Below are 19,926 nucleotides of genomic sequence, written 5' to 3'. Positions count from 1 at the left end.
AGCGCCGTCTTGACTCTATACATCCTTTGTCATTGAGAACAATCAAAATGGACAGCAAAGTTATATTAAGCGCATATATCACACGGAGGATATGACCTCGAACGAGCAAAAATAGTATGTCATCAACATGCCACATGAATCATTAGCACATAAGAGGGTATCAAATCAGCAGATAACCAACGTAAGAGCAGTTAAAGATCGTCACCTCGTTTCACCACATCGTCACCAGGGTAGTTCCCTAAGTGAGCCATGATAAAGGGGCACAGTGATTATGTTCAGGGGACTTAAGGATTGCAGTCATCGTAAGTTGGAACTGTAAGGAACGCTTGCGAAAAGTTGTCGAATGCTTGATAGATTCAACCGTCCACTGCAGGTCAATGCCCGGGGCAAGGACAAACAGTTTCATTGTGGCGAAAGACCGAATAATGACTAGACGGCGGAGCGGCCAAAACGACGACGGCCACTATAGAACATGTTAGATTGTCATATTTCAGATTTGTTGAGGCAGTCAACTTACTAATAGCCATCAGCATTGGCGCCCCTCACGCGGAAGGTGAACCAGATGCCCTAGGAGATGCTCTCAGAATCAGAATCCTTGGGTTACAGAGTCATAATACGAACCACAAGAGCGGAGACGAGCCACACGATAGCGGAGAGGAAGCTGAACGCTTCGGCGGCCTTCCAACGACCACAGGAGTCGGTGGTGTGGGTGTCAAAATGCCAGTGCCAGATACTGCCGCAGTTCAACTTGTGGATGGCATCGACGAGAATGCCGAAAGCGGCGAACCAGGCGAAAGAAATGACCACATCAACTGTAGATATTTCCTGTTAGCGACAAGGTATCATCGTGCGCAACAGGGCAGGGAGAGCAGACATACACGGCCAGGAGAAGAAGCCAGAAGAGAAAGGTATCAGCCATATGAGACCGAGTAGTATGGATAAGCCGGCGACGACTTCAGTGTAGATCCACCGTGCTTGTGGCCATGCATCAATATGGGAGAACTGATGCAGATAGTAGCCGATGATGCCTGCGACGACCTTGAGTCACCATAGAGTCAGTTGCGCTTCAGTCATTTGATCGGTCTGGGATGCATACCGCAGCAAAGGCGACCTCTGCGACACGCAGGACAATTGAGATTAGACGCGAGACGACAGGCATTGTGTATAGGAGATTATTGAATTAGATGGTTGTTGTTGAGATGTGGTCGTTTTTTTCTCACAACGAATGACTTTCGAGGCGCTTTGTTATTATAGACGATGGTTTGAGAATAGACTGAGCGAGGACGAATAGTACAGAGGGTCAATAGAAGAGGAAGGGGAAAGAAAATAAAGAATAACGGAGACGAGTGCAGTTTAAAAGCTTCGCCGGCGCAGTCGTCACACCTGATGATGATCATCGCAAGTACTAGTCTTTTTTTGTCACCCTCTTCCATGTCCTTCGGTGTCGGCTCTGCCATCTCTGTCATCATCGCATGGGCACGACATCTTGTTCTCAATACGATTGGCTGCCTGGGAAATCCTCCGGTCTGCCCAATTTTCTGGGCACCGACAATCATTGAATCTTGAGCAACTCTAACGTTGACTACAGTAGTGATCAGGGCCGCTTGACCGCTCATTCGAGTGATGATTGGCGTTACCGCTCCAAGGCATCATGCGTTGTCCTCAAACTTAAGTCTTTACCGAATACTCCAGATATCCCAACGAGGATGACTGCAAGAATTGACTCCGCTGTAAGTATGGTTGTACCATTGTCTAGAATTGATAGTGCGACAAGTACAACAATGCCACAACTAAGGCTGAAGCTCTTCTCCACCAGCTCCACTACTAGGCCATTTCGGGAAATCCTTCTCAAAGCATACCAGAGTTATTCTCAGCTTCGTTTTTGGATGTGGGTTATTGTTCTATTGATTTCGAGCTCTCAGTCGGCCGTCATAGCAATGCATGTAAAACACGGAATACCTCGTACCTCATTACCTCAGGGGTATAGATAGAAAGATAATCTGAACCATCTCGGGTTGAAGGGTTGTTATTGTTTGGATGACGAAATCCAAGACTCCTTGCTGCCTGACGTCATCCCAAAAACAAAATGCAGCAGCCTGGATCGTCTGACCTTCACCCTTCAGCCCCTAACGCCGTCGACGTAGCTCTCCCTCTATACCTTGGCATGGATTGAGGTAATTTAGCAAACACTGCGCAGCGTCAGTGGAACAGTTTATTGACCAGACTCACTCGGCTTTCAAGAAATTGCCGTAAATTATAGATGTTAAGAAGCCTACTAATACGCGATCAAGAATTACCAGCAAACCAGAACGACAAACCAATTTTGTCAAGTAGACCCTCCTCTATTATCCTCCAAGAACCATGCCATAACCGTACGAAAACTCCCTTTGGCACCGCTCTCAATAATATCCCCATGGCACGGAATCAACCGATTAAAATCCCACTGATCGATCCTCCTCATTGACTGCGTAAACGCCTTCCGATCCGCACTCGACAGAATATACCACGCAAACCGCTTCTGCCACGTCGCCGGCGGCTCCGCCGACATCACGGTGTTGATAATCTTCGCAAAGATCCCTGATGTCGCGCTTTCCTTCGTCCGCGAGTACTGCTCCCGAGCCGGGAGATTAAACATGAGATCCGCCTCGATGAGTGTGCGCGACCGCTTATGTAGGAAGACTAACTCCCGCGACGAATGTCCGTACACGTACTCGGACTCAAACTCCGCGTCGAATTCCTCCGAGATCTTGCGGGGTCCTTGATGCTGGTCCTCTTTCCGGAAGATGTGCGAGAACGGTGTGTTTTTGTACTCTGGGTTCGACTGCCGTTTCTCCCAGAGGCCTTCCGGGGCGATTATCTCGGCCTCTGGGTATGCTTCTTTCCACGGCGTGAGGTGAATGTGGTGCTCGAGATCTAGTGCGGCGATGTATTTCACCTGGCCCATCTGAGAGATCATCTGGCGGACCTGGGGTGTGAGGTTGACCGGGGAGAAGACGGCGAGGGAACCTGAGGGCAGTTTGACTGTTCAAGCTCGATTAGCAGCTCAATGTGAAATTTATGATACTTCTTTGACGGAACTCACCCAATGTTCCCCGTGCGCCAAATTTGAGACGGCCAAATCGTGCGAATGGAAGACTCATGGTGATGATGTCGGAGGTGACGTTTCGGATCACCATCACATCTTCTGGGTTGGATGGGAATAGTCGAGGCATGATAGGCGCCTTTTCTTTTGTTTGGACAGCTGAAGATATATGTCAATTCGGGCCAGAGCTCAATTGCGCTTCCTATCGCCTGTACTCATTGGGTGGCCTTTTGGATAATCAAGATCAAGATAGCAGCTCAGCTTCGAAGCGAAAAATAGATTTCATCTAGAACGGTGAGATCCTTTGGTAAACTACGAGAATTACAGCAATGTCGCATGACATAAGCTCCTGGAGCTGTCAGTTTCTGGTGGGGTGGCAATGACGTCGATGCATCTTCCAGCGGAGAATTGATCACAGTTTAAATCCAACATATAGATAGAATTAAGCTCGAATAAAAAAGACTTTCCAGGAGTGTCGGCCACTGACGTATGATCTTAATTTGTATTTGCTTGGTGTTAATGCCACGAGGCTCGGTAACACTTCAGGCTACAGATGTCGTTGCCCCACACATGGAGCGATGCCAGGAGTTAGGGTCTATATCACAAATATTGAATGTGTAGTTCTATTCATTGCAGCCTCAAGATGAGTATAACATCCAAAACAACATGGGTATCGCTTCTATACAATAACCACACATCTGAGACGAACAAACAAGGACAAGTGCCTTTCAACTGTACCAACCACCGCCCGTCGATTGTGACTGCTCTTCGGGGCGATGTTCGATTATAGACTCCTTGATATCATATACCTCAATCAGCTCGCGCCATGTTTCAAAATCGAGACTGAAGATAGCCTGGTGTTTCTGGACTCCCTTTTTTTGGGCCTCACTCGGGGCATACGGTTTCGAAGGATCTAGGGGTTGAACAGATCAGCTCCACAAGCCACTCAGGAGTAGACCGGCAGGGGACTTACGTAGAGTGGGTAACTGCCGACTGTCGGTTGATATCCCGACAGTCCCATCTCGTACCAAGAAGCTGACATAAAACAAGTTCTCCACGCTTTGCCCAAACGACCTTGGGTTTATGCAAAAGTGAAAAAGAGGTACTCCTCCGTCGTCAGCAACATGATACTTGGCCATGACTTCCTGGACAAGCTCCTCCGTAGGCTCCTCCTCCATCTGCGATAGTATTCTATCCACAGTATTCTGGCCATGAGTTACCGTTTGCGCGAGCAATTCGTTTATCTTGGCGCACATGGTCGTGAGGTTCGACGTCTCCTGCCTGTCGAGGTCCTTCTCCTGGAGCTCCTGTGGTCGAACCGCCTGCGATGGGTCAATGCGCTCTCTCGCTCGTCGTTGCGTCACTAGACGGGCGCGCTTCTGTACCGACAACGGCCCTAAAAGAAAACCAGAAACTGAAGGCCGGGAGTTATGGCGGAAGCAGGCAGCCCGCCCCAGCCAATCCCAGTTCATTGCGTCTCCAGTCTCATCATCGCTCTCATCCGGGTCTGCTTGACTGCGGCCGGAAGGACGGGGCCGTCGACGCTGCGTGCTGGATAATGCGGCGTCTGGATCACTTGGGCCGTGGCGCATAAACGATATACACTTGGACACGAACTCGTCGACATCGATACCTGCGGACGCATCTCCCAAGGTAAATTGCGCTGTTTTCTTATACCCCAAATCTGCGGCAGTGACCAGGAGACGAGAGTCGATGGTCGCATCCGACGTTTGCTTGACGTTTTGGAAGATCTCATTGGCCTTTTCGATGGTCTCTCGAATCCCGATATTCCCTGCTTGCATGTACTCGTTCCTGTAGTCTGCACCAGTGTTAGAGCATGCGGTTTACTTCACGCTTATAGTTATATAAGGCTAGAAAGAGCAGAAATACCATTTAATTCTCGATGCAACTCTCGAAGTTCCCTGCGAATGCGCCTTCTCTCATTCTCATCCTGATCTGGATCGTAGTATTTCTTATCTTTGTCCCATCGCTGAGACTGGGACAACTGGGATTGACTTCCCTGGATGTTCGACGCTCGCTGAGCCAGTCGATGGCGTTTCGCGTTGGCGCCTGAAGACGCCATGGTCTGAGTCTGGGTTCTCTTGCGAGGTCTTGAGGAGTTCTGGCGGTTCTCCTTATCTGAGGAGGATTGGGGCGACGAAGATCGACTTTCAGCCTCACGAGCACGCGCAATCCCTGCCATAGTCTTGGGCTAGGATCTGATGACAAACGGAGCACAAAGGAGCAGAAACACTGTAGCGCTTTAATAGAGCCTAGAGCGGTGAGCGCGACGAGGCTGAAAGGCTGAAGTCCACAGTGATGAGACAAAAATTGAATTACGCCAGGAGAAAAACTTTTGGCGACAATATAGGCTTGATATTATCACCTTGGGCCAACACCTATGCGGTCTCATACGCAAATCGAGTAGAAACGATGTGGCAGAATACGGAGCATCATAATGATATCCGCCCGCGCGACGCGTGCCTGTCCAAAAGCGGATAAGAACCTTCTACTATTACCTTTTTGGCCGATAACTGTCACGTGGCAAGGAACACTGATCCCCCGTCATTATGCAACAAGCAGCCAATCAAAAGTGCTCTTACGATCTTCCCCAGTGGAGCTCCACAGCTTAAGTCGTCGACCTTATCTGACCTACGTACCTTACTTGGAGACTCTCCGACCTCCTTGTTACACGAAACTGCTAGGGAAGAGATAAAACTCTGGTGATGAGGGACTTATAGGTCTATGGACTGATGGAGGCATTCACATTTGCCGTCTCCACACAGGTGGACTTTCCGATCCATGTCAAGATGTACGTCTGGATCAATGCCCGACGTGCGCCGAACGTGGGAAATAGGAAGCTAACTGGGTCAAAGTGGCTCACTGGAAGGAAAGCAGAAGCAGATCCCACTTTCAGTCCTATACAACCGACCGGACCTGCGTCACATCGGCTCCATCCAGAACCCAACCTCCGACCTGTTTGTGACGGTTCAGCTATGGTCAGATTCCAAGCAGCTGGGTGTACCCATGCAAACTTCGTACAAGACTTTCAAGTCCGTGCGAGCCTGGAATGAATGGCTACAGATGCCCATATCCATCAAGGATGCTCCTCTGAGCTGTCAACTGGCTATCACTATATGGGATCTCTCACCATTCGGCGGCCAGGATGCTGACGGCCACTACATACCGTTCGGCGGAACGACAGTATCCTTGTTCGATGAAGATGGTAAGCTGAAGACAGGACGGCAAAAATGCAAAGTGTATCGGCATAAAGCAGCAGATGGCTTCTCGTCGACGACCACCCCATCGACTCCACCACCGAAGCGACGCAAGACGAATACCTCCGACGCTCTTGGCCCTTCTGTGGAGGAAATGGAGCTGGAAAGAGTGGAGGTATTGATCAAGAAACATGAGATGGGGGAGATACCCCGAATCGACTGGATGGATCAAATGGTCTTCCGCCAACTGGAGAAGTTGAAGCTGAACGCTGAAGAAGCTGCGAGGAAGAGGGCGATCCGTCTCAAAGCGACCAAGAACAAAGCGCCGGAGTCAACAGGCGCTGATGGAGTAAATTCTGACGATGAGGAGATAGATGACGAGAATTTCGTCCTGTATATCGAGTTCCCGCGCTTCGATCATCCGATCGTCTGGACTGACCATCAGTACCCGCCCCCTCCGATCTCGTCGTATCCCCAAAATGCGCCCGCGAACCCCAATGCGGCCCTGAAACCTGTTCCTGAAGTCCGCTTTGGGCCAGGAATTGAAGGCGCGAATGGTGACGGTGTAATTCGTATCTACGACCCGGAAGTCGGTCAGACGGGTAACCCCTGTGAGGACAAACATAGAAGGTTGATTCGAAGCCATCGGACTGGCATCATGGACCGTGACCTGAAACCGAACCCCAAAATTCGCGACGAGCTTAACGTCATTGTGTCATATGAGCCAACTCAGGACCTTACAGCAGAAGAAAAAGACCTGGTCTGGCGTTTCCGATATTACCTTACCCGCGAGAAAAGGGCGCTCACCAAATTCGTCAAATCCGTCAACTGGCGCGACGCCGGTGAAGCCCAGCAAGCGGTAGAGATCCTTCCTAAGTGGACGGAGATTGACGTTGATGATGCACTGGAGCTCCTCGGGCCGACTTTCGATAATACTGCTGTTCGTTCCTATGCTGTAGATAGGCTTCGAAAGGCAGACGACGAGGAGCTGCTCTTGTACCTTCTGCAGCTGGTACAAGCTCTGAAGTATGAGGAAAGTTCTCGGGGCGACACTGAAGGCGCCGCCCATGACTCGTCGTTGGCGAATTTCCTCATCACCCGCGCTGCCAACAATTTCAAACTTGGAAATTATCTGCATTGGTATCTCATGGTTGAATGTGATGATACCAGCCCCGGCACCCTGTCCACCCAACGCAGACTTTTTGCTCGAGTAGAATACTACTTCATGGCCGAGCTCGAACAGGTCTCCCCAGAACACAGGAAGACGCTACTGCGGCAGGGTGAGCTTGTCGCTGTACTCACGAAGATTGCAAAGGATATCCGCTTCGCTCGGGAGACTCGACCTCTGAAGATCGAAAAGTTGAAAAAGTACTTGAAAGATCCCAAGAACGAACTCGTCCATATCGATCCTCCACTACCTCTTCCATTGGATCCAGAAGTGTTGGTGACAGGTTGCTTTCCCGAAAAATCTAATGTGTTCAAGTCCTCGTTGTCACCATTGCACATTACCTTCAAGACGTCTGAGGGACGAAAGTATCCAATTCTGTTCAAAGTCGGTGATGACCTCCGGCAAGATCAACTTGTCATTCAGATCATCATCTTGATGGATCGTCTACTTCAGAAGGAGAATCTGGACCTTAAGCTCACCCCTTACCGTATCCTCGCGACGAATGCCACTGCTGGCGCTGTCCAATTCATACCATCGACCTCGCTCTCCGCCGTCTCTGCCAAGTACAAATCCGTCCTTGCTTATCTCCAGACAAACAATCCTGACGAAAACGAACCTCTTGGTGTCCGCAAGGAAACCATGGACACCTATGTTAAGTCCTGTGCAGGATATTGTGTCATCACCTACCTTCTCGGCGTTGGAGACAGACACTTGGAGAATCTTCTACTTGCACCAGACGGTCACTTTTTCCACGCAGATTTTGGATTTATTCTGGGTCGAGATCCCAAACCCTTCGCTCCCATGATGAAACTGTGCAAGGAAATGGTGGAAGGTATGGGTGGTACCACCTCCCCTCAGTACCTCCAATTCAAGCAGTACTGCTTCACCGCGTACACAACGCTGCGCAAGTCAGCAAACCTGATCCTCAATTTGTTCAGTCTGATGGTCGACGCCAACATCCCTGACATCCGTGTGGAACCGGACAAGGCTGTATTTAAAGTCAAGGAAAGGTTCCACCTCGAGATGACAGAAGAGGAGGCCATCCGTCATTTCGAGCAACTCATCGGTGACAGCGTGAATGCCATATTCGGAGTGGTCATCGATCGGCTACATGAATTCGTACAGGGCTGGAGAGCGTAGAGGTGCGTTTAGATTGACTTGGACTAACATCAGAACGTGATTTCCATTTCTCATGTTGGCGTGACATGATTGGTGTACTCAGGAGTTACGGATGGATGGCACGAGAATCTGCTGAATGATACCCTGTATAGAAGATCTATTTATTCTATACTGATTCTTCCTCTACTTCCATATAGATCATCAAGTTAATAAATTCAAAGAATGGCAGTACTTTGTATTCTGCGCCGTAGCACTTTCGTCGATGGAGGTCGGAAACTCAAACTCAGCCTAGTCATTGTCCGCTCAATTGGCATCTTCAGAGCCCGTTCGGATTTCTATCCTCCAGTGCTATAGCGAAGGTAGTATAGAATAAATATTCGTCTGGCCAGGTCTGCGAGATTCTCGTGGCCTACCTGTCGCCGCTTTTACTCTGCGTCGCTGGCGTCTCCGAACATTCCATGTCGGATTGTCTCACAGCCAACAGCCAGGACGTTGACAGATTGTGAATCCTTGAAAATTTCGAATTGATCCTGATGTCCTTGATGTCTTTGGTGTTCGCGGAAGAGAGAGCGTCGGTCCGGATAAGGCAACTGTCCCGCTTCTTATCTCTCTTATCGTCTCCGGGATAACATGCCACCGCCTCTTTCACCGCTTTTGACTACTTCTGTCAAGCCGAAAAAAGCGCAAAGAAATGAGGATCATCTCAGCATGTCAACGGGGGACAGCAATGCATTCCTTCTTACACTTCGGTCACCTCTCGTCTCGATAATGTCCGAGACATTATTGCACCATCATCTTTACAGACCACGTTTGCAGATCTCCAGTTGAGTGGTCTATTTGCGATGGCAGCCAAATTCATTCCGCGGCAGGCATTTCCCAGCTATGCCTCCATTCCAAGATCATATTATCTTGGCCATCACAGAGCCGGATTGAAGAAGATGCAGAACATGCTATCTTCTATTGACTATGTTATCGAGTGCCGTGACTACAGAGTACCGGTAACGTCTATTAACCCCATGTTTGAAGAGGCTTTGGGAAAGACAAGGCGGTTAGTAGTTTACACCAAGAGGGACCTGGGTGCAGAGCCTCGATCATCTGCACAGCAAGTGGTAAGTTCAGAACCAAAGCTTAGCTCATGGTTGACATAATAACTGACGGGTGTTTCCGTATGCAGGCCGAAAAGACAATCAAGAAGTTTGATTCGAGTAGTGCCGTGTTTTTCGTCAGCTCCTCCTCCCGAGCGGATGTCAGTTCGATTCTGGCACATTTGCGAAATGATGCTGAAGGGCCTGATAAGCTCGTCGGCTGTCGCGTGATGGTTGTTGGAATGCCGAATGTCGGCAAGTCCACCCTGATCAACAATCTGCGCAACCAAGGCGTAAGAAAGGCCAAGGCCGTGCAGACGGGAGGCCAGCCTGGTATTACACGGAAGATCGGGACACCCGTCAAGATCATTGAGCGGGACAATGGAGCACATGTTTACGTTTTGGACACTCCGGGGGTTTTCATGCCCTATGTGCCGGATGCCGAGAAAATGCTGAAATTAGCTCTCTGTGGCTGTGTGAAAGATTCAGTTATTTCACCAGTCACATTGGCGGACTATCTTTTATATCATATCAATCTGCATAACCCGGGGCAGTACCAGCGCTGGTCTCAACCCACAAACGAGATCTCGCCTCTCCTGGACAGCTTTGCTCGGCAAACTGGTCTCCTTGCTAAAGGAGGGATACCTAACATTGACCTTGCCGCACTTCATTTCATTCAAAAGTGGCGATCTGGCGAGCTAGGACGTTTCATACTTGACGATTTACAGGCAGAGCAGCGCCGCATCGAAGAAGGAATTGAGAACCACGTGGGTATCAGTATATCTCAGGCCTTGAAGGCTGAGCGAATGGCGAGAAAGCAGCCTGCCTCTGCTTCTTAAATCAACGAATGATATAATCAATTGTACATTAGAACATATACCTCTGTGTTGGTATCATTAGTGAGCTTCTTTTGCGCGCCCCTCAAAATGCATAATGTTATGGACCCAGCATAAATAAGAACATGATATAGAATGAAAAAGAGGACAGACAACAAATAGGAAGTATGACAACGCCTGTGGGGAGAGAAAAACAACAAGAAAATGCCGAGCACAGCAACCCGGAAACCCCAATCGGCCTAAGAAATTTTGTCCAGCAGTCGTCGTCGCCTCCGGTCCACAAGCTCCTCTTGCACTTCTTCCAGCGTCGGCAACCTCCATTCAACCCCATCGCCAGCGTCGCCGGGAAGCGGCTCCCACCCATCCTCCGCATCACTGTCCTTCTTCCCTCGTAGGTGCTCAACAGCCTCCTTCTCCTTCTGCCTCTCATACGCAAGCAACGATCCATCCTCTTCATCCAGCCCATACCCGAAGTAATTCGCATCAACCTTCTTCGTAGCAATGTCCCCACCCCGCCCTTTTCCTTCCTCCTCTTCCTCGGGCGGCCTTCTCCCCCGTCGCGCCGCTGCCTCAAACATCTCTTTGACACCAGGTAACTCCCTCGCCCGCCCAAAGTATCGATATCCCTTCCCACCACCGGGGATCTCTCGCCCCTCATCATCATACACACGCCCCGAGCCACGCATATAGTTCGGTCCACCCAGGTTCCGAATCTGCATTTCCCACGCCCATTTCTCGCGCATCAGCTTGTTGATTTCATCGTTCAGGTCGCGGATCTGGTAGTCGGATAGACTGGACTCTTGGATGCGGGACACCTTGCGCGAGATTTCTTTGAGGACTTGGCCTCGCCATTTCTCGCAGCTGGGAATCGAGTCCACGGAGGCGATGGCTTTGGGCCGACGCGTCCGTCCAATATCGATGATTCCGAGATCCGCGGCTTGTTGCGCCCGGAAGCGGAAGAGCATCGACTGTGCTTTCTCGCTGTTACGTGCCTGTTAGGGAAGACGTGTGGTTAGCGTGTTGACTGTGCAGTTTGGAGACAGGATGGTCCGTCACTTATTCGCGCCCACAGAATTTGTGAAGGACTCACCATGATGATGCACTGGACGAGAACGAGTTCAATTGAGATGCAGTGTCAAAAGGAAGATGGGGGGATGAGAGCCCAACAAAAGTACTCTGATTAGACTTGACAAGCTTGAGTGGGGAGTGGAGATGCCGCTCAGCTAAGCGAGCGTTAATTATAGGCGCGCGGCTATTTAGGAGACAACCATTCAGAAAGAGAATCTAAGACAATCCATCGTGGTATTATTGAAGTCGTTTTCAAGAAACGCCACTCAGAAAGGTACAACTCTCCGTAAAGTTACTATTAAATCAAGATTGATGGCCCCAAAAGTGATGGAACAGACTAAATGCAGACAGCCGCCCTTAACCAAGAGGTAATGATCAGCACAATCAGCAAACGCAGCATGTAAATCATGAGACGCATGAGGCAAGAAAAACATATACAAATCAAGGAGAGAAATCTATCAGTAGGTCATCTCCAGGTCCGGTCAACACACCGGACTCATTCATAAGTGTCGTTGCATGGGTCTCCTCTCAGCAAGCTGTAGCAGGAGCAACCTTCTGTATCATAATCCTCTTCAGAGGAAACCTTTCGTGTTGCTCGGCATTCTCTGCGGCAAGTCACTCGCCCCGTAGACGCTGCTACCCCTTCTGCTTCCAACATCGCTGAAGGTCACATGCGGCCTCCCAATCGTACTCCCTCGTTCGGCACGCAGGGTTTTCAACCCATCCAATTCACGCTCTACTCTTAATGCCTTTTCACGTGCTTCACGTAGCTCCCTTTCAACTCGGCGGATCTGGAGCTGCGCCTCCGAGTCACTTTGCTGAAGCTCCTCAATGTTGCGAAGCAGACGCTCGATCTTCTCACGACCCTTGTTGACATCTTCCTCCAGTTGCGCGTTCAACTTGTCGCGCCGCTCCAACTGTGACTGAAGATCCTTGACTGTACGGTCGACATTGCGCAGTGACCGTTGTTCCGAGCTGTGCTTGTTCTCTTGCTCTTCGAGATGAGTCTCCAACTGTTTGATGTGACTCGTCAGTATCTTGGACGAAGCATTTCCGTGTGCCTAAAACCTACCTCTTTGATCCTCTTGTGGAGGAATCGAACATCCTGACTGCCTGTCGAGTAGCTCTTGGTCTCTAAATCGACACATCGCAACTGCGACTCCTTGAGTTGTTTCTCTAGCGCAGCCTTATCCTTGAAGAGCTGAGCATTTGCCTCCCTTTCAGCAGTGACTTCCTTCTGCATTTCAGTCACTAGTGCTTCGGCTCGCCTCATCTTGCCAACAGCCGCAGCTGAGACATCTTCTTGTTGAGCGAGTTTTGACTTCAGCTCTAGGAGCTCGCGGTCCATACTGGCGGCGTTGCGCATAGACGGACTTTCGCCCTTGGCGAGTTCCTCCAGTCTCTCGGCAGCCTCAGCCAGCCGGGCTTCAAGCATCTTCTTCTCCTTGAACAATGTGTCACGCTCTGCCGTGATGTCGTCAAACGAGGTTCGCAGACTTCGGACCTGTGAAAGAAGGGACACAACTCTGCCTTGGGCTTCATTATGGGCGTTGACAGCCTCATCGCGAGACGTAGTGACATCCTGTAATGTGATCTCCATCCGAGCTTTTTCTTTAGCCCAAGTGGAACTGTTCAGGACTTCATTATCCCACTTGCTACGGAGGTCCTCTAGTTCCTCCCGAAGACGAGCGTTCTCGCTACGAACATTGAGCACCTTCTCTCGTTCCATCTCGAGCTCATTGTTGAGCGTAGAGAATTCCCTTTGGTACTTCAGCCTTGTCTGCTCCATTGAAGTTTCTTTATCTTCGATGTCGATCGCACGCTGATTCCTATAATCTTCAAGTTCATTTTGCAAGCGCTGTTTTGCTTGAAGCGCTCCTTGTAGCTCGGCTGCTTGATCCTCCATCCTAGCCTCTAGCATCTGGGTCTGTCTTTGCAGGTCTTCCACAAGAGCATCCATCTGTTTGCGCTCAGCCATAATTTGCGCACAGGTCTCCTCTGCCTCTTGGGCTTGTGACTTGGCAAACTGCTCCGCGCGAGTGGCTTTGAGGACGGCGATTTCTGCTTGTTCGAGCTTGTTGAAATAGTCATCCGCCCGACTCTTATACAAACTCAAGCTGGAGGCGAGATCAGCGGACCTGGATGTTTCCGCATCCAGCCGTATCTGCAAGTCGGAGAACTCCTCGAGAAGCTGATTCCTGCTGACGGCATCCTGCTCCCTGGCAACCTGCAACTCTTGCGCTTCGGAGAGTGCGTCTCGAAGTTCCACCTCAAGAGTAGCTTTTGCTCGTTTGAGCTTCTCAAATTGCGCTTTGGCCTCGGTGAAATCAGCCATGGCCTCATTATGGACTTTGAGCAAGGATCTTCGAGACTGTTCCTGAGAATTGATCAGATCGTAGAGCTCCTCATGCGATTTCGCCTGAACGTCGCGCAGCGATAGCTCTCCGGAACGGATGCTTCTCTCCAGGGCGGAAACTTTCTTGGCGGAATCGTCTAGTTGGTCATGAAGGCGGCCATTTTCGCGCTCCAAAAGCTGCATACGTCTGAGAGACGGGCTCTCATCCTGCCATAGGTCTCGGACAGGTTTGAGTTCTTCAAGTTGATTCTGGAGATGACGGTTCTGCATCTCGCTCATCTGGAGTTTGTTCTGAAGCTCTTCGATTTCAGTAGCGAGATCCATGCGTTTCTGGTAGCCGATAGTGTCCACTGTGCGATCTGACCGACCAGAATCCATTGTAGCTTCGTTGAGATTCAATCTCCGGTTAGGTGTCGTTGGGGTAGCGAATTTCTTGACGAGACCGTTTTCTGAATTCTTTCTCAGATGTGTCGGGGTACGATTACCGGCTACCTGATTCTGGTCAATCTCTTCAAGCAATGCACGCTTGGATGAAGAGTAACGGGCGTCCAGCTCCTTCATCTCGTCCTCGTGTCGACGCCGCATTTCTGCAAGTTGGCTCTCTGCTCGATTATACTTCTCCTCCGTCACTTGAAGTTTGCTTTGAACGGTATCCAGCAGTTGGGCTAGATTTACTTTCTCAGCCAGATCTGGCTGAATGGACTCCCATGATTCCGGCGGCTTGTCTGACAGAGGCTCCACAAACTTGTGTAGAAGCATCAGCTGGCGGTGCAAGGTCTCGATTTCCTTGTGGGCAGTGTCGAGAGATCCCTGAAGCTTTCGTGTGTTTGCCTGAGCCTGAGTTCGCAACTGTCTCTCTGTTTCCAGGTTCCTGTTTGCTTCGGCAAGTTGTATACCGGCAGTTGAGGCGGCCTTCTCAGCATTGCGACTGGCCTTATGTTCCCTCTTAACCTCATGGTTCAGATCCTCCAGACTCAGTGACAGCTTTTCTTTCTGCTTCTCCAAAGACGTAATGGAAAGTTGCAGGTCTCCGAGTTGTCTAGTCAGTTTTCTGTTGTCTTCTTCCAACTTGGCCTTTTCCCTCTGCAGGTTCGTTATGCGAAGACGCTGGCTCTCGCTGGCCTTCGAGCTGGACCTGGCAATGTCCAGATTTTTCTGTTGGATCTTGGTCAAAAGAGCGCGATTGTCGTTTTCGGAGGCTGTGAGCCTGCCTTTAAGCGTAACCAGCTCTCGTTCGAGGCGTTCTTTGTGCTGGTCATGGCGAATGCGGAAGTTTTCAGACTCTGCAATTGCATTGGTAAGTTCTTGCACTCTCACTGAGAGACGAGATCGCTCTTCCTCAACATCCTCGAGTTGACGCGCCTTTTCCTCTAGATCTTTTCGGACGCTATCCAGACGCTCGTTGGCCTGCTTCTTCACATTTCGCTCGATCTCAGCCTCCGCGTTCAAGCGGGCACTCTCCACTTTGGTGAATCTATCGCGAAGTCTAATCAGCTCGGTCTGGAGCTCCTTGCGAGACTGCTCCGCAGCTACTCGCGCTTCAGTCGCACGGCGAAGCGTGTCCTGCTGAATGTACATCTCTTTCTCTATGATGATCTTTGATTCGTTCAAGGAGGCGTACTTGTCCCTGAGCTCCGCAAGATTGTGTTCAGCAAGCATTTGGACGTCGTCTCTCGACTGTCGCTCACGGCTGAGTTCGGCCTGTGCCTGAAATAGTTGATTCTTCAGGTCGCGAATCTGCTGCTCAAGCAGTTTCCTACTCTCGCCAGCCTCTGCATCCTCAGAAATTTTTTCTTCGAGAAGCTTCTTGACGTCGGCGACCTCACGTTCAAGCTGACTTTTTTCAGACTTCATTGCGACCGACTCTGCCTGCAGCTCTCGAAGTCGCTTCTGCATATTATCATGGCGTGTTGACAGGGATGCTTTTTCTGTCTCTAAGTGTTCCTTCTCTTCTTGGTGCTTCTTGGCGTCATTTCGCAGAACAACAATTTCGCTTTCTTTTCGCCTGAGCATTTCCTCATATCCAGTAGATGTGGAGGAGAGATCAGAAATCTGTTGCCGGATAGAACGATTCTCCTCGACCAGGTCCTTGATCTGCTTTTTCGACTTCTCCAGATCTTTGGATGTTCTTGCAAGCTTGATGTCAAGATCCTGGTCCGTTTTGAGCAATTTCGCTTCCAGGTCTTGAATTTTGCGGTCTTTGAGACTCAGATGGCTTTGGAGCATTTTTATTTCCTGGCCTAGCTCCTTAACGCGGGCTTCCTGCTCGGCGACAGAGCTCTGGGCCTCCTCCAGTTGACGGTCAAGGACGTCGAGCCGGGCCTGTAGATCCCGTTTCTCGGCTTCCAGCCGTTCAATGATCTCGCCGGCCTGTTCAAGCTGGGTGATGCGATGGCTAAGCTGCTCATCAGCCTTTTTCTTTGCGGCTATTAGAGTATCTAGTTGGTCCTCGAGACTCTCTTGGTCCGCAATGGCTCCAGCCAATTTTTCGGTTAACTCGATCTCACGAAGCTGCAGTCTTTTGAAGATTTCCTCTTTGTCAAGAGCCAAGGCTCGTTCGCTTTCAAGTATGTGTTGGATTTTCTGAATCTCAATCTCCGTACGCCGTCTTTCTTCATCAAGCTTCTGGCGTTCAGCAATGTCCTGCTTCATCTTGGCTTCCAGCTCTTTAATCTTTTCATCCCGTTTCTTGACTTCATTAGCAGTACGTGTCTCTCCCAAGAGAGGCTTCATCCTCGAGAATAACCGCCACCAGGGATTCCGCTTCATATCTAAATAGATTTGGAAGTTATGCTGGATGATTCTCGTAGCCTCCGCCCGGTATAAGCGTTTGTTTGAAATCCGCCGCTGGATGAACCCTCTGGCTGCAGATTGGAATTGAGTCATGATAGTCCGAATGAGCTGATCCCGTTGTTCTTCGAGCTCGGCCAAGACACCCGCTCGAAAGAAGACCTTTGTCCGACCTACACGGTACCAGGCCGGATCTAGACCGAGTCTTTGGAGCATATTGTGGGCGACACTCTGCCCATCCATATACCCTTTGGGCATGTTAGGACAGAGAACTTCATATCGCTGTCTGAATTCAATAAACGAGAGGCGATTCGGGAATCCTGTACGAGCAATTCTGATGCCTTCGAGGACACCATTGCAGCGTAGCTGGTCTAGGACAAGAGGGGCATTTAGCATCTTGGGACGCTTCTTGTGATTGGGTATAATACAACGAACGAAATGAGGATGGGTCTGATGGAGTTGGTTCATGAGACTTGACAGCTGCTCTTTATGCCGCTGTGCAACGGTGCGGAAAAGACCTTTCTTGACTCTGCTTTTGGGAAGGTCATTATCCTCGTCCGGGTCGCCGCAGTCAGAAAAGAGGCTGGTGATATGTTTGTCTCTCGATCGTGCAAGGAGGCGTGTCACGTTGTCATTCAGAGGGTCCTTGTTTTTCTCAAGCCATCCCTCGGTGTCGTATTCTACCTCAGCAGCGTAATGAGTCAGAACAAACCCTTGACTCAAGCGGGAGGCGCGATATTTGTGGGACTTTCGGTCCCAGAGTGAATGCAGTTTGTCTGTGAATGAGCGATCTGTGGCTTTCGGCATAACGCTGTCCTCGTCCAAACATGAGAAGATACCAATAGGGTTCGTCAGCTCGATCAGATCAATGGTCGGTTGCAAGTCTTTGCCAAAGTCGATGAATTGCCATTCAATTTGCTCCCGTGCATACTCTTCCTGCTCAAGGACAAACATGTGATGATTGAAGAACTGCTGCAGCTTCTCATTAGTGTAGTTGATACACAACTGCTCGAAGCTGTTGTTCTTGAAAATTTCGAAACCAGCAATATCCAGGACGCCGATGAAGAAGCTATCGTCGCCAGCCATGGTACTGCGATCTAACCGACTGTTGATGCGGTTGACAAGATCCCCGAAGCCTCGCTCATAAATACCTTTGGCGAGAGCGTCCAGCGCCAGTCGAACCTGCTCTGGAGTTTGGACCTTTTCCACCCACTCCCGGCCTGCCTTTACCCTCGGATGGAGCAGCCCTTTCACAAAGGGCTCTGACGCTATCCCTAGCAACTGGCAAGCCCTCTCAACGCTATTCAATGAGTCGGGTCCCAAAGCAGCTTGGTCTGCGCGGAGGCTTTCTTTGACAATAGTGATGTTCCCCAGATGGAGTACCGCTGCAACCGTCCGAAGAATACACATCTGGTCCTCTTCGGAGAACTTCATGACGTGGAATGCCTCGATCAGCGCATTCCACTCATCCACGTCGGACACACCGGCGATGCTGTCATTACCGTCTCTGGTGTACGCAAAATCTTCAATGTGCAAATCTGCTAAGAGCAAGCTTTCTCGCATCTTCGGGTCGGCGCCTTGCAACAGCTGGTAAAATATGTGATAATTTCTCTCATGACTGTTAGGTTTGACCACTCGAGATTTCTCGAGAAGATACCAGTCAATCGAGGCACCGGAAATTTGACCAGAGCGGGTGAATTCAATGCGTATGAATTTTCCAAATCGAGACGAATTATTATTTCGGACAGTTTGGGCATTACCAAATGCTTCCAGTATTGGGTTCGCCCTCAAGATTTGCTGTGAGAGTGTAGACAGCTGCTTAGATCCTGAACGAGCATAGGGAGTATCGGTTGTCGCCACTGCTGCAAGGTACTGAATGACCTTCTTGGTATTCTCGGTTTTGCCAGCTCCGGATTCACCGCTACGCTCTGGTGTCAGACATTTCAGTTCTCACGAGCTTCTCGAGGAGGAACATACGTCACTAGAATGCTTTGGTTCTGGCCCTCTTCGACCAGATTCCGAAAGGCTTCATCAGCCATAGCGAAAATGTGGGGTCGAGTTTCTTCTCTGCTCCGACCTTTGTACATCTTCACGTACTCGTTTGTGTAAATCGGCAATGGACAGTACGGATTGATTGTGACCAAAAACAAGCCGGAGTAAGTCTACCGATGGCTAAATCAGACCACAGGGCCTCGTATCTTAGGGACCATTCGGGACAACTCACATATATCAGATCTGCCTGATACCGGGAGTGCAGGTTATGCACCACAGATGCCTCATTTAAATGGGTGAGTTCTGCCATATCATCGGCCTTGTCAAACTTCGCCGGATTGACCTTATCGACTTGGTCTGCTTCGACCTCTCGTTGCTGCCATGGCGATGAGCTTCAAATTCATGAACTCGATGGACTTCGAGTTGTCATACCTCTCCATCATCACTCTGGACCAACAATTTCCCATCTCCTCTTTCTTCTAGGACCAGGCCGCGAACAAATGCTTTCTCGGGGTGACGTAACCAGACGTATTTGTTCCCTGAGAAGTCATTGTCTCCTTCCAGACCTCGGATCTCGTCCACCCCTCGTCGTAGTTCTTCTGACTTGATGAACTCGGGCGCAAATGTCCCCGATGTCGCATCGTTTCTTAGAGAATTCGATCTCTGCCGGGTCACGGTTCGTTTGAGACTGGACGGTGACAATTGCGAAATAGACGCCGAGTTTCGGAAATGACCCTTCCCCTCTTCGAACTTCGAAGGTGACGTTACAATGGCCGACTTTGGCCGCGGACTTCTGGTCTGTGGAGCAGACGGCAAAGCAGATGGAGTTGACCGACCAAAAGGGTTGGCACGCTTTGGTGAGGCATTCAACTGAGAAGGTAGCATCTTGTCGTCGATTCAGTGGAGCATCATTCGTAAACAGAGCGGGACAAGGACAATGTAATCAAAGTCATAAAAGGGCTCTGAGCATGAGGAATTGTTTCTAACAAGGTCATTAATCTCCAATGATAAGGAAAAGCCAAAACATAATATAAAGACAACGCAAAAGAAACCCTGTGTGCTTTGGGAACAAAGAGATGCAGTCGAAGACTCAGTAAGGCATGAGTGAACACAGCTTGAACCCAAAGTACCTGCACATCTGCATTGTGATGGGGCCGGCTGTTTGTTTACATCCGTCATCCTATGGTTCCTCAGGCTGCGGAGCAGATCGTG

At 50.0% G+C, this 19,926-nt stretch overlaps 7 protein-coding genes across 7 annotated transcripts; 2 read left to right on the top strand and 5 right to left on the bottom strand.

Annotated features, from left to right (window-relative positions):
• Positions 1–429: 429 nt before the first annotated feature.
• Aspvir_004269 (MARVEL domain-containing protein) lies at positions 430–1,159 on the bottom strand (the record flags this gene model as incomplete). The annotated part of the gene is made up of 5 exons (XM_043267500.1): positions 430–463; positions 518–567; positions 622–812; positions 879–1,038; positions 1,097–1,159. The coding sequence occupies 5 exons, from the start codon at positions 1,157–1,159 to the stop codon at positions 430–432; spliced, it is 498 nt and encodes a 165-aa protein (XP_043123435.1).
• Positions 1,160–2,326: 1,167 nt separating this feature from the next.
• Aspvir_004268 (uncharacterized protein) lies at positions 2,327–3,212 on the bottom strand (the record flags this gene model as incomplete). Its single annotated transcript, XM_043267499.1, has 2 exons — positions 2,327–3,021; positions 3,083–3,212. The coding sequence occupies 2 exons, from the start codon at positions 3,210–3,212 to the stop codon at positions 2,327–2,329; spliced, it is 825 nt and encodes a 274-aa protein (XP_043123434.1).
• Positions 3,213–3,810: 598 nt separating this feature from the next.
• On the bottom strand, positions 3,811–5,285 carry Aspvir_004267 (non-structural maintenance of chromosomes element 4 family protein; the record flags this gene model as incomplete). Its single annotated transcript, XM_043267498.1, has 3 exons — positions 3,811–3,995; positions 4,056–4,901; positions 4,973–5,285. The coding sequence occupies 3 exons, from the start codon at positions 5,283–5,285 to the stop codon at positions 3,811–3,813; spliced, it is 1,344 nt and encodes a 447-aa protein (XP_043123433.1).
• Positions 5,286–5,835: 550 nt separating this feature from the next.
• Positions 5,836–8,608, top strand: Aspvir_004266 (phosphatidylinositol 3-kinase VPS34; the record flags this gene model as incomplete). Its single annotated transcript, XM_043267497.1, has 2 exons — positions 5,836–5,894; positions 5,959–8,608. 2 exons carry the CDS (start codon positions 5,836–5,838, stop codon positions 8,606–8,608), a joined length of 2,709 nt encoding a protein of 902 aa, XP_043123432.1.
• Positions 8,609–9,429: 821 nt separating this feature from the next.
• Positions 9,430–10,511, top strand: Aspvir_004265 (putative GTPase MTG1; the record flags this gene model as incomplete). Its single annotated transcript, XM_043267496.1, has 2 exons — positions 9,430–9,696; positions 9,762–10,511. The coding sequence occupies 2 exons, from the start codon at positions 9,430–9,432 to the stop codon at positions 10,509–10,511; spliced, it is 1,017 nt and encodes a 338-aa protein (XP_043123431.1).
• A 236-nt stretch (positions 10,512–10,747) lies between these two features.
• On the bottom strand, positions 10,748–11,601 carry Aspvir_004264 (pre-mRNA-splicing factor ISY1; the record flags this gene model as incomplete). The annotated part of the gene is made up of 2 exons (XM_043267495.1): positions 10,748–11,500; positions 11,599–11,601. 2 exons carry the CDS (start codon positions 11,599–11,601, stop codon positions 10,748–10,750), a joined length of 756 nt encoding a protein of 251 aa, XP_043123430.1.
• A 547-nt stretch (positions 11,602–12,148) lies between these two features.
• Aspvir_004263 (type II myosin) lies at positions 12,149–19,599 on the bottom strand (the record flags this gene model as incomplete). The annotated part of the gene is made up of 5 exons (XM_043267494.1): positions 12,149–12,589; positions 12,649–18,643; positions 18,700–18,884; positions 18,947–19,090; positions 19,147–19,599. 5 exons carry the CDS (start codon positions 19,597–19,599, stop codon positions 12,149–12,151), a joined length of 7,218 nt encoding a protein of 2,405 aa, XP_043123429.1.
• Positions 19,600–19,926: the final 327 nt, after the last annotated feature.

This window comes from Aspergillus viridinutans, assembly GCF_018404265.1.
Source record: "Aspergillus viridinutans IFM 47045 DNA, scaffold_2, whole genome shotgun sequence".
In the NCBI taxonomy this organism is placed as follows: Eukaryota; Fungi; Ascomycota; class Eurotiomycetes; order Eurotiales; family Aspergillaceae; genus Aspergillus; species Aspergillus viridinutans.
The sequence above is the reverse complement of the archived record's forward strand: the minus strand, read 5'-3'. Positions and strand labels throughout refer to the sequence as shown.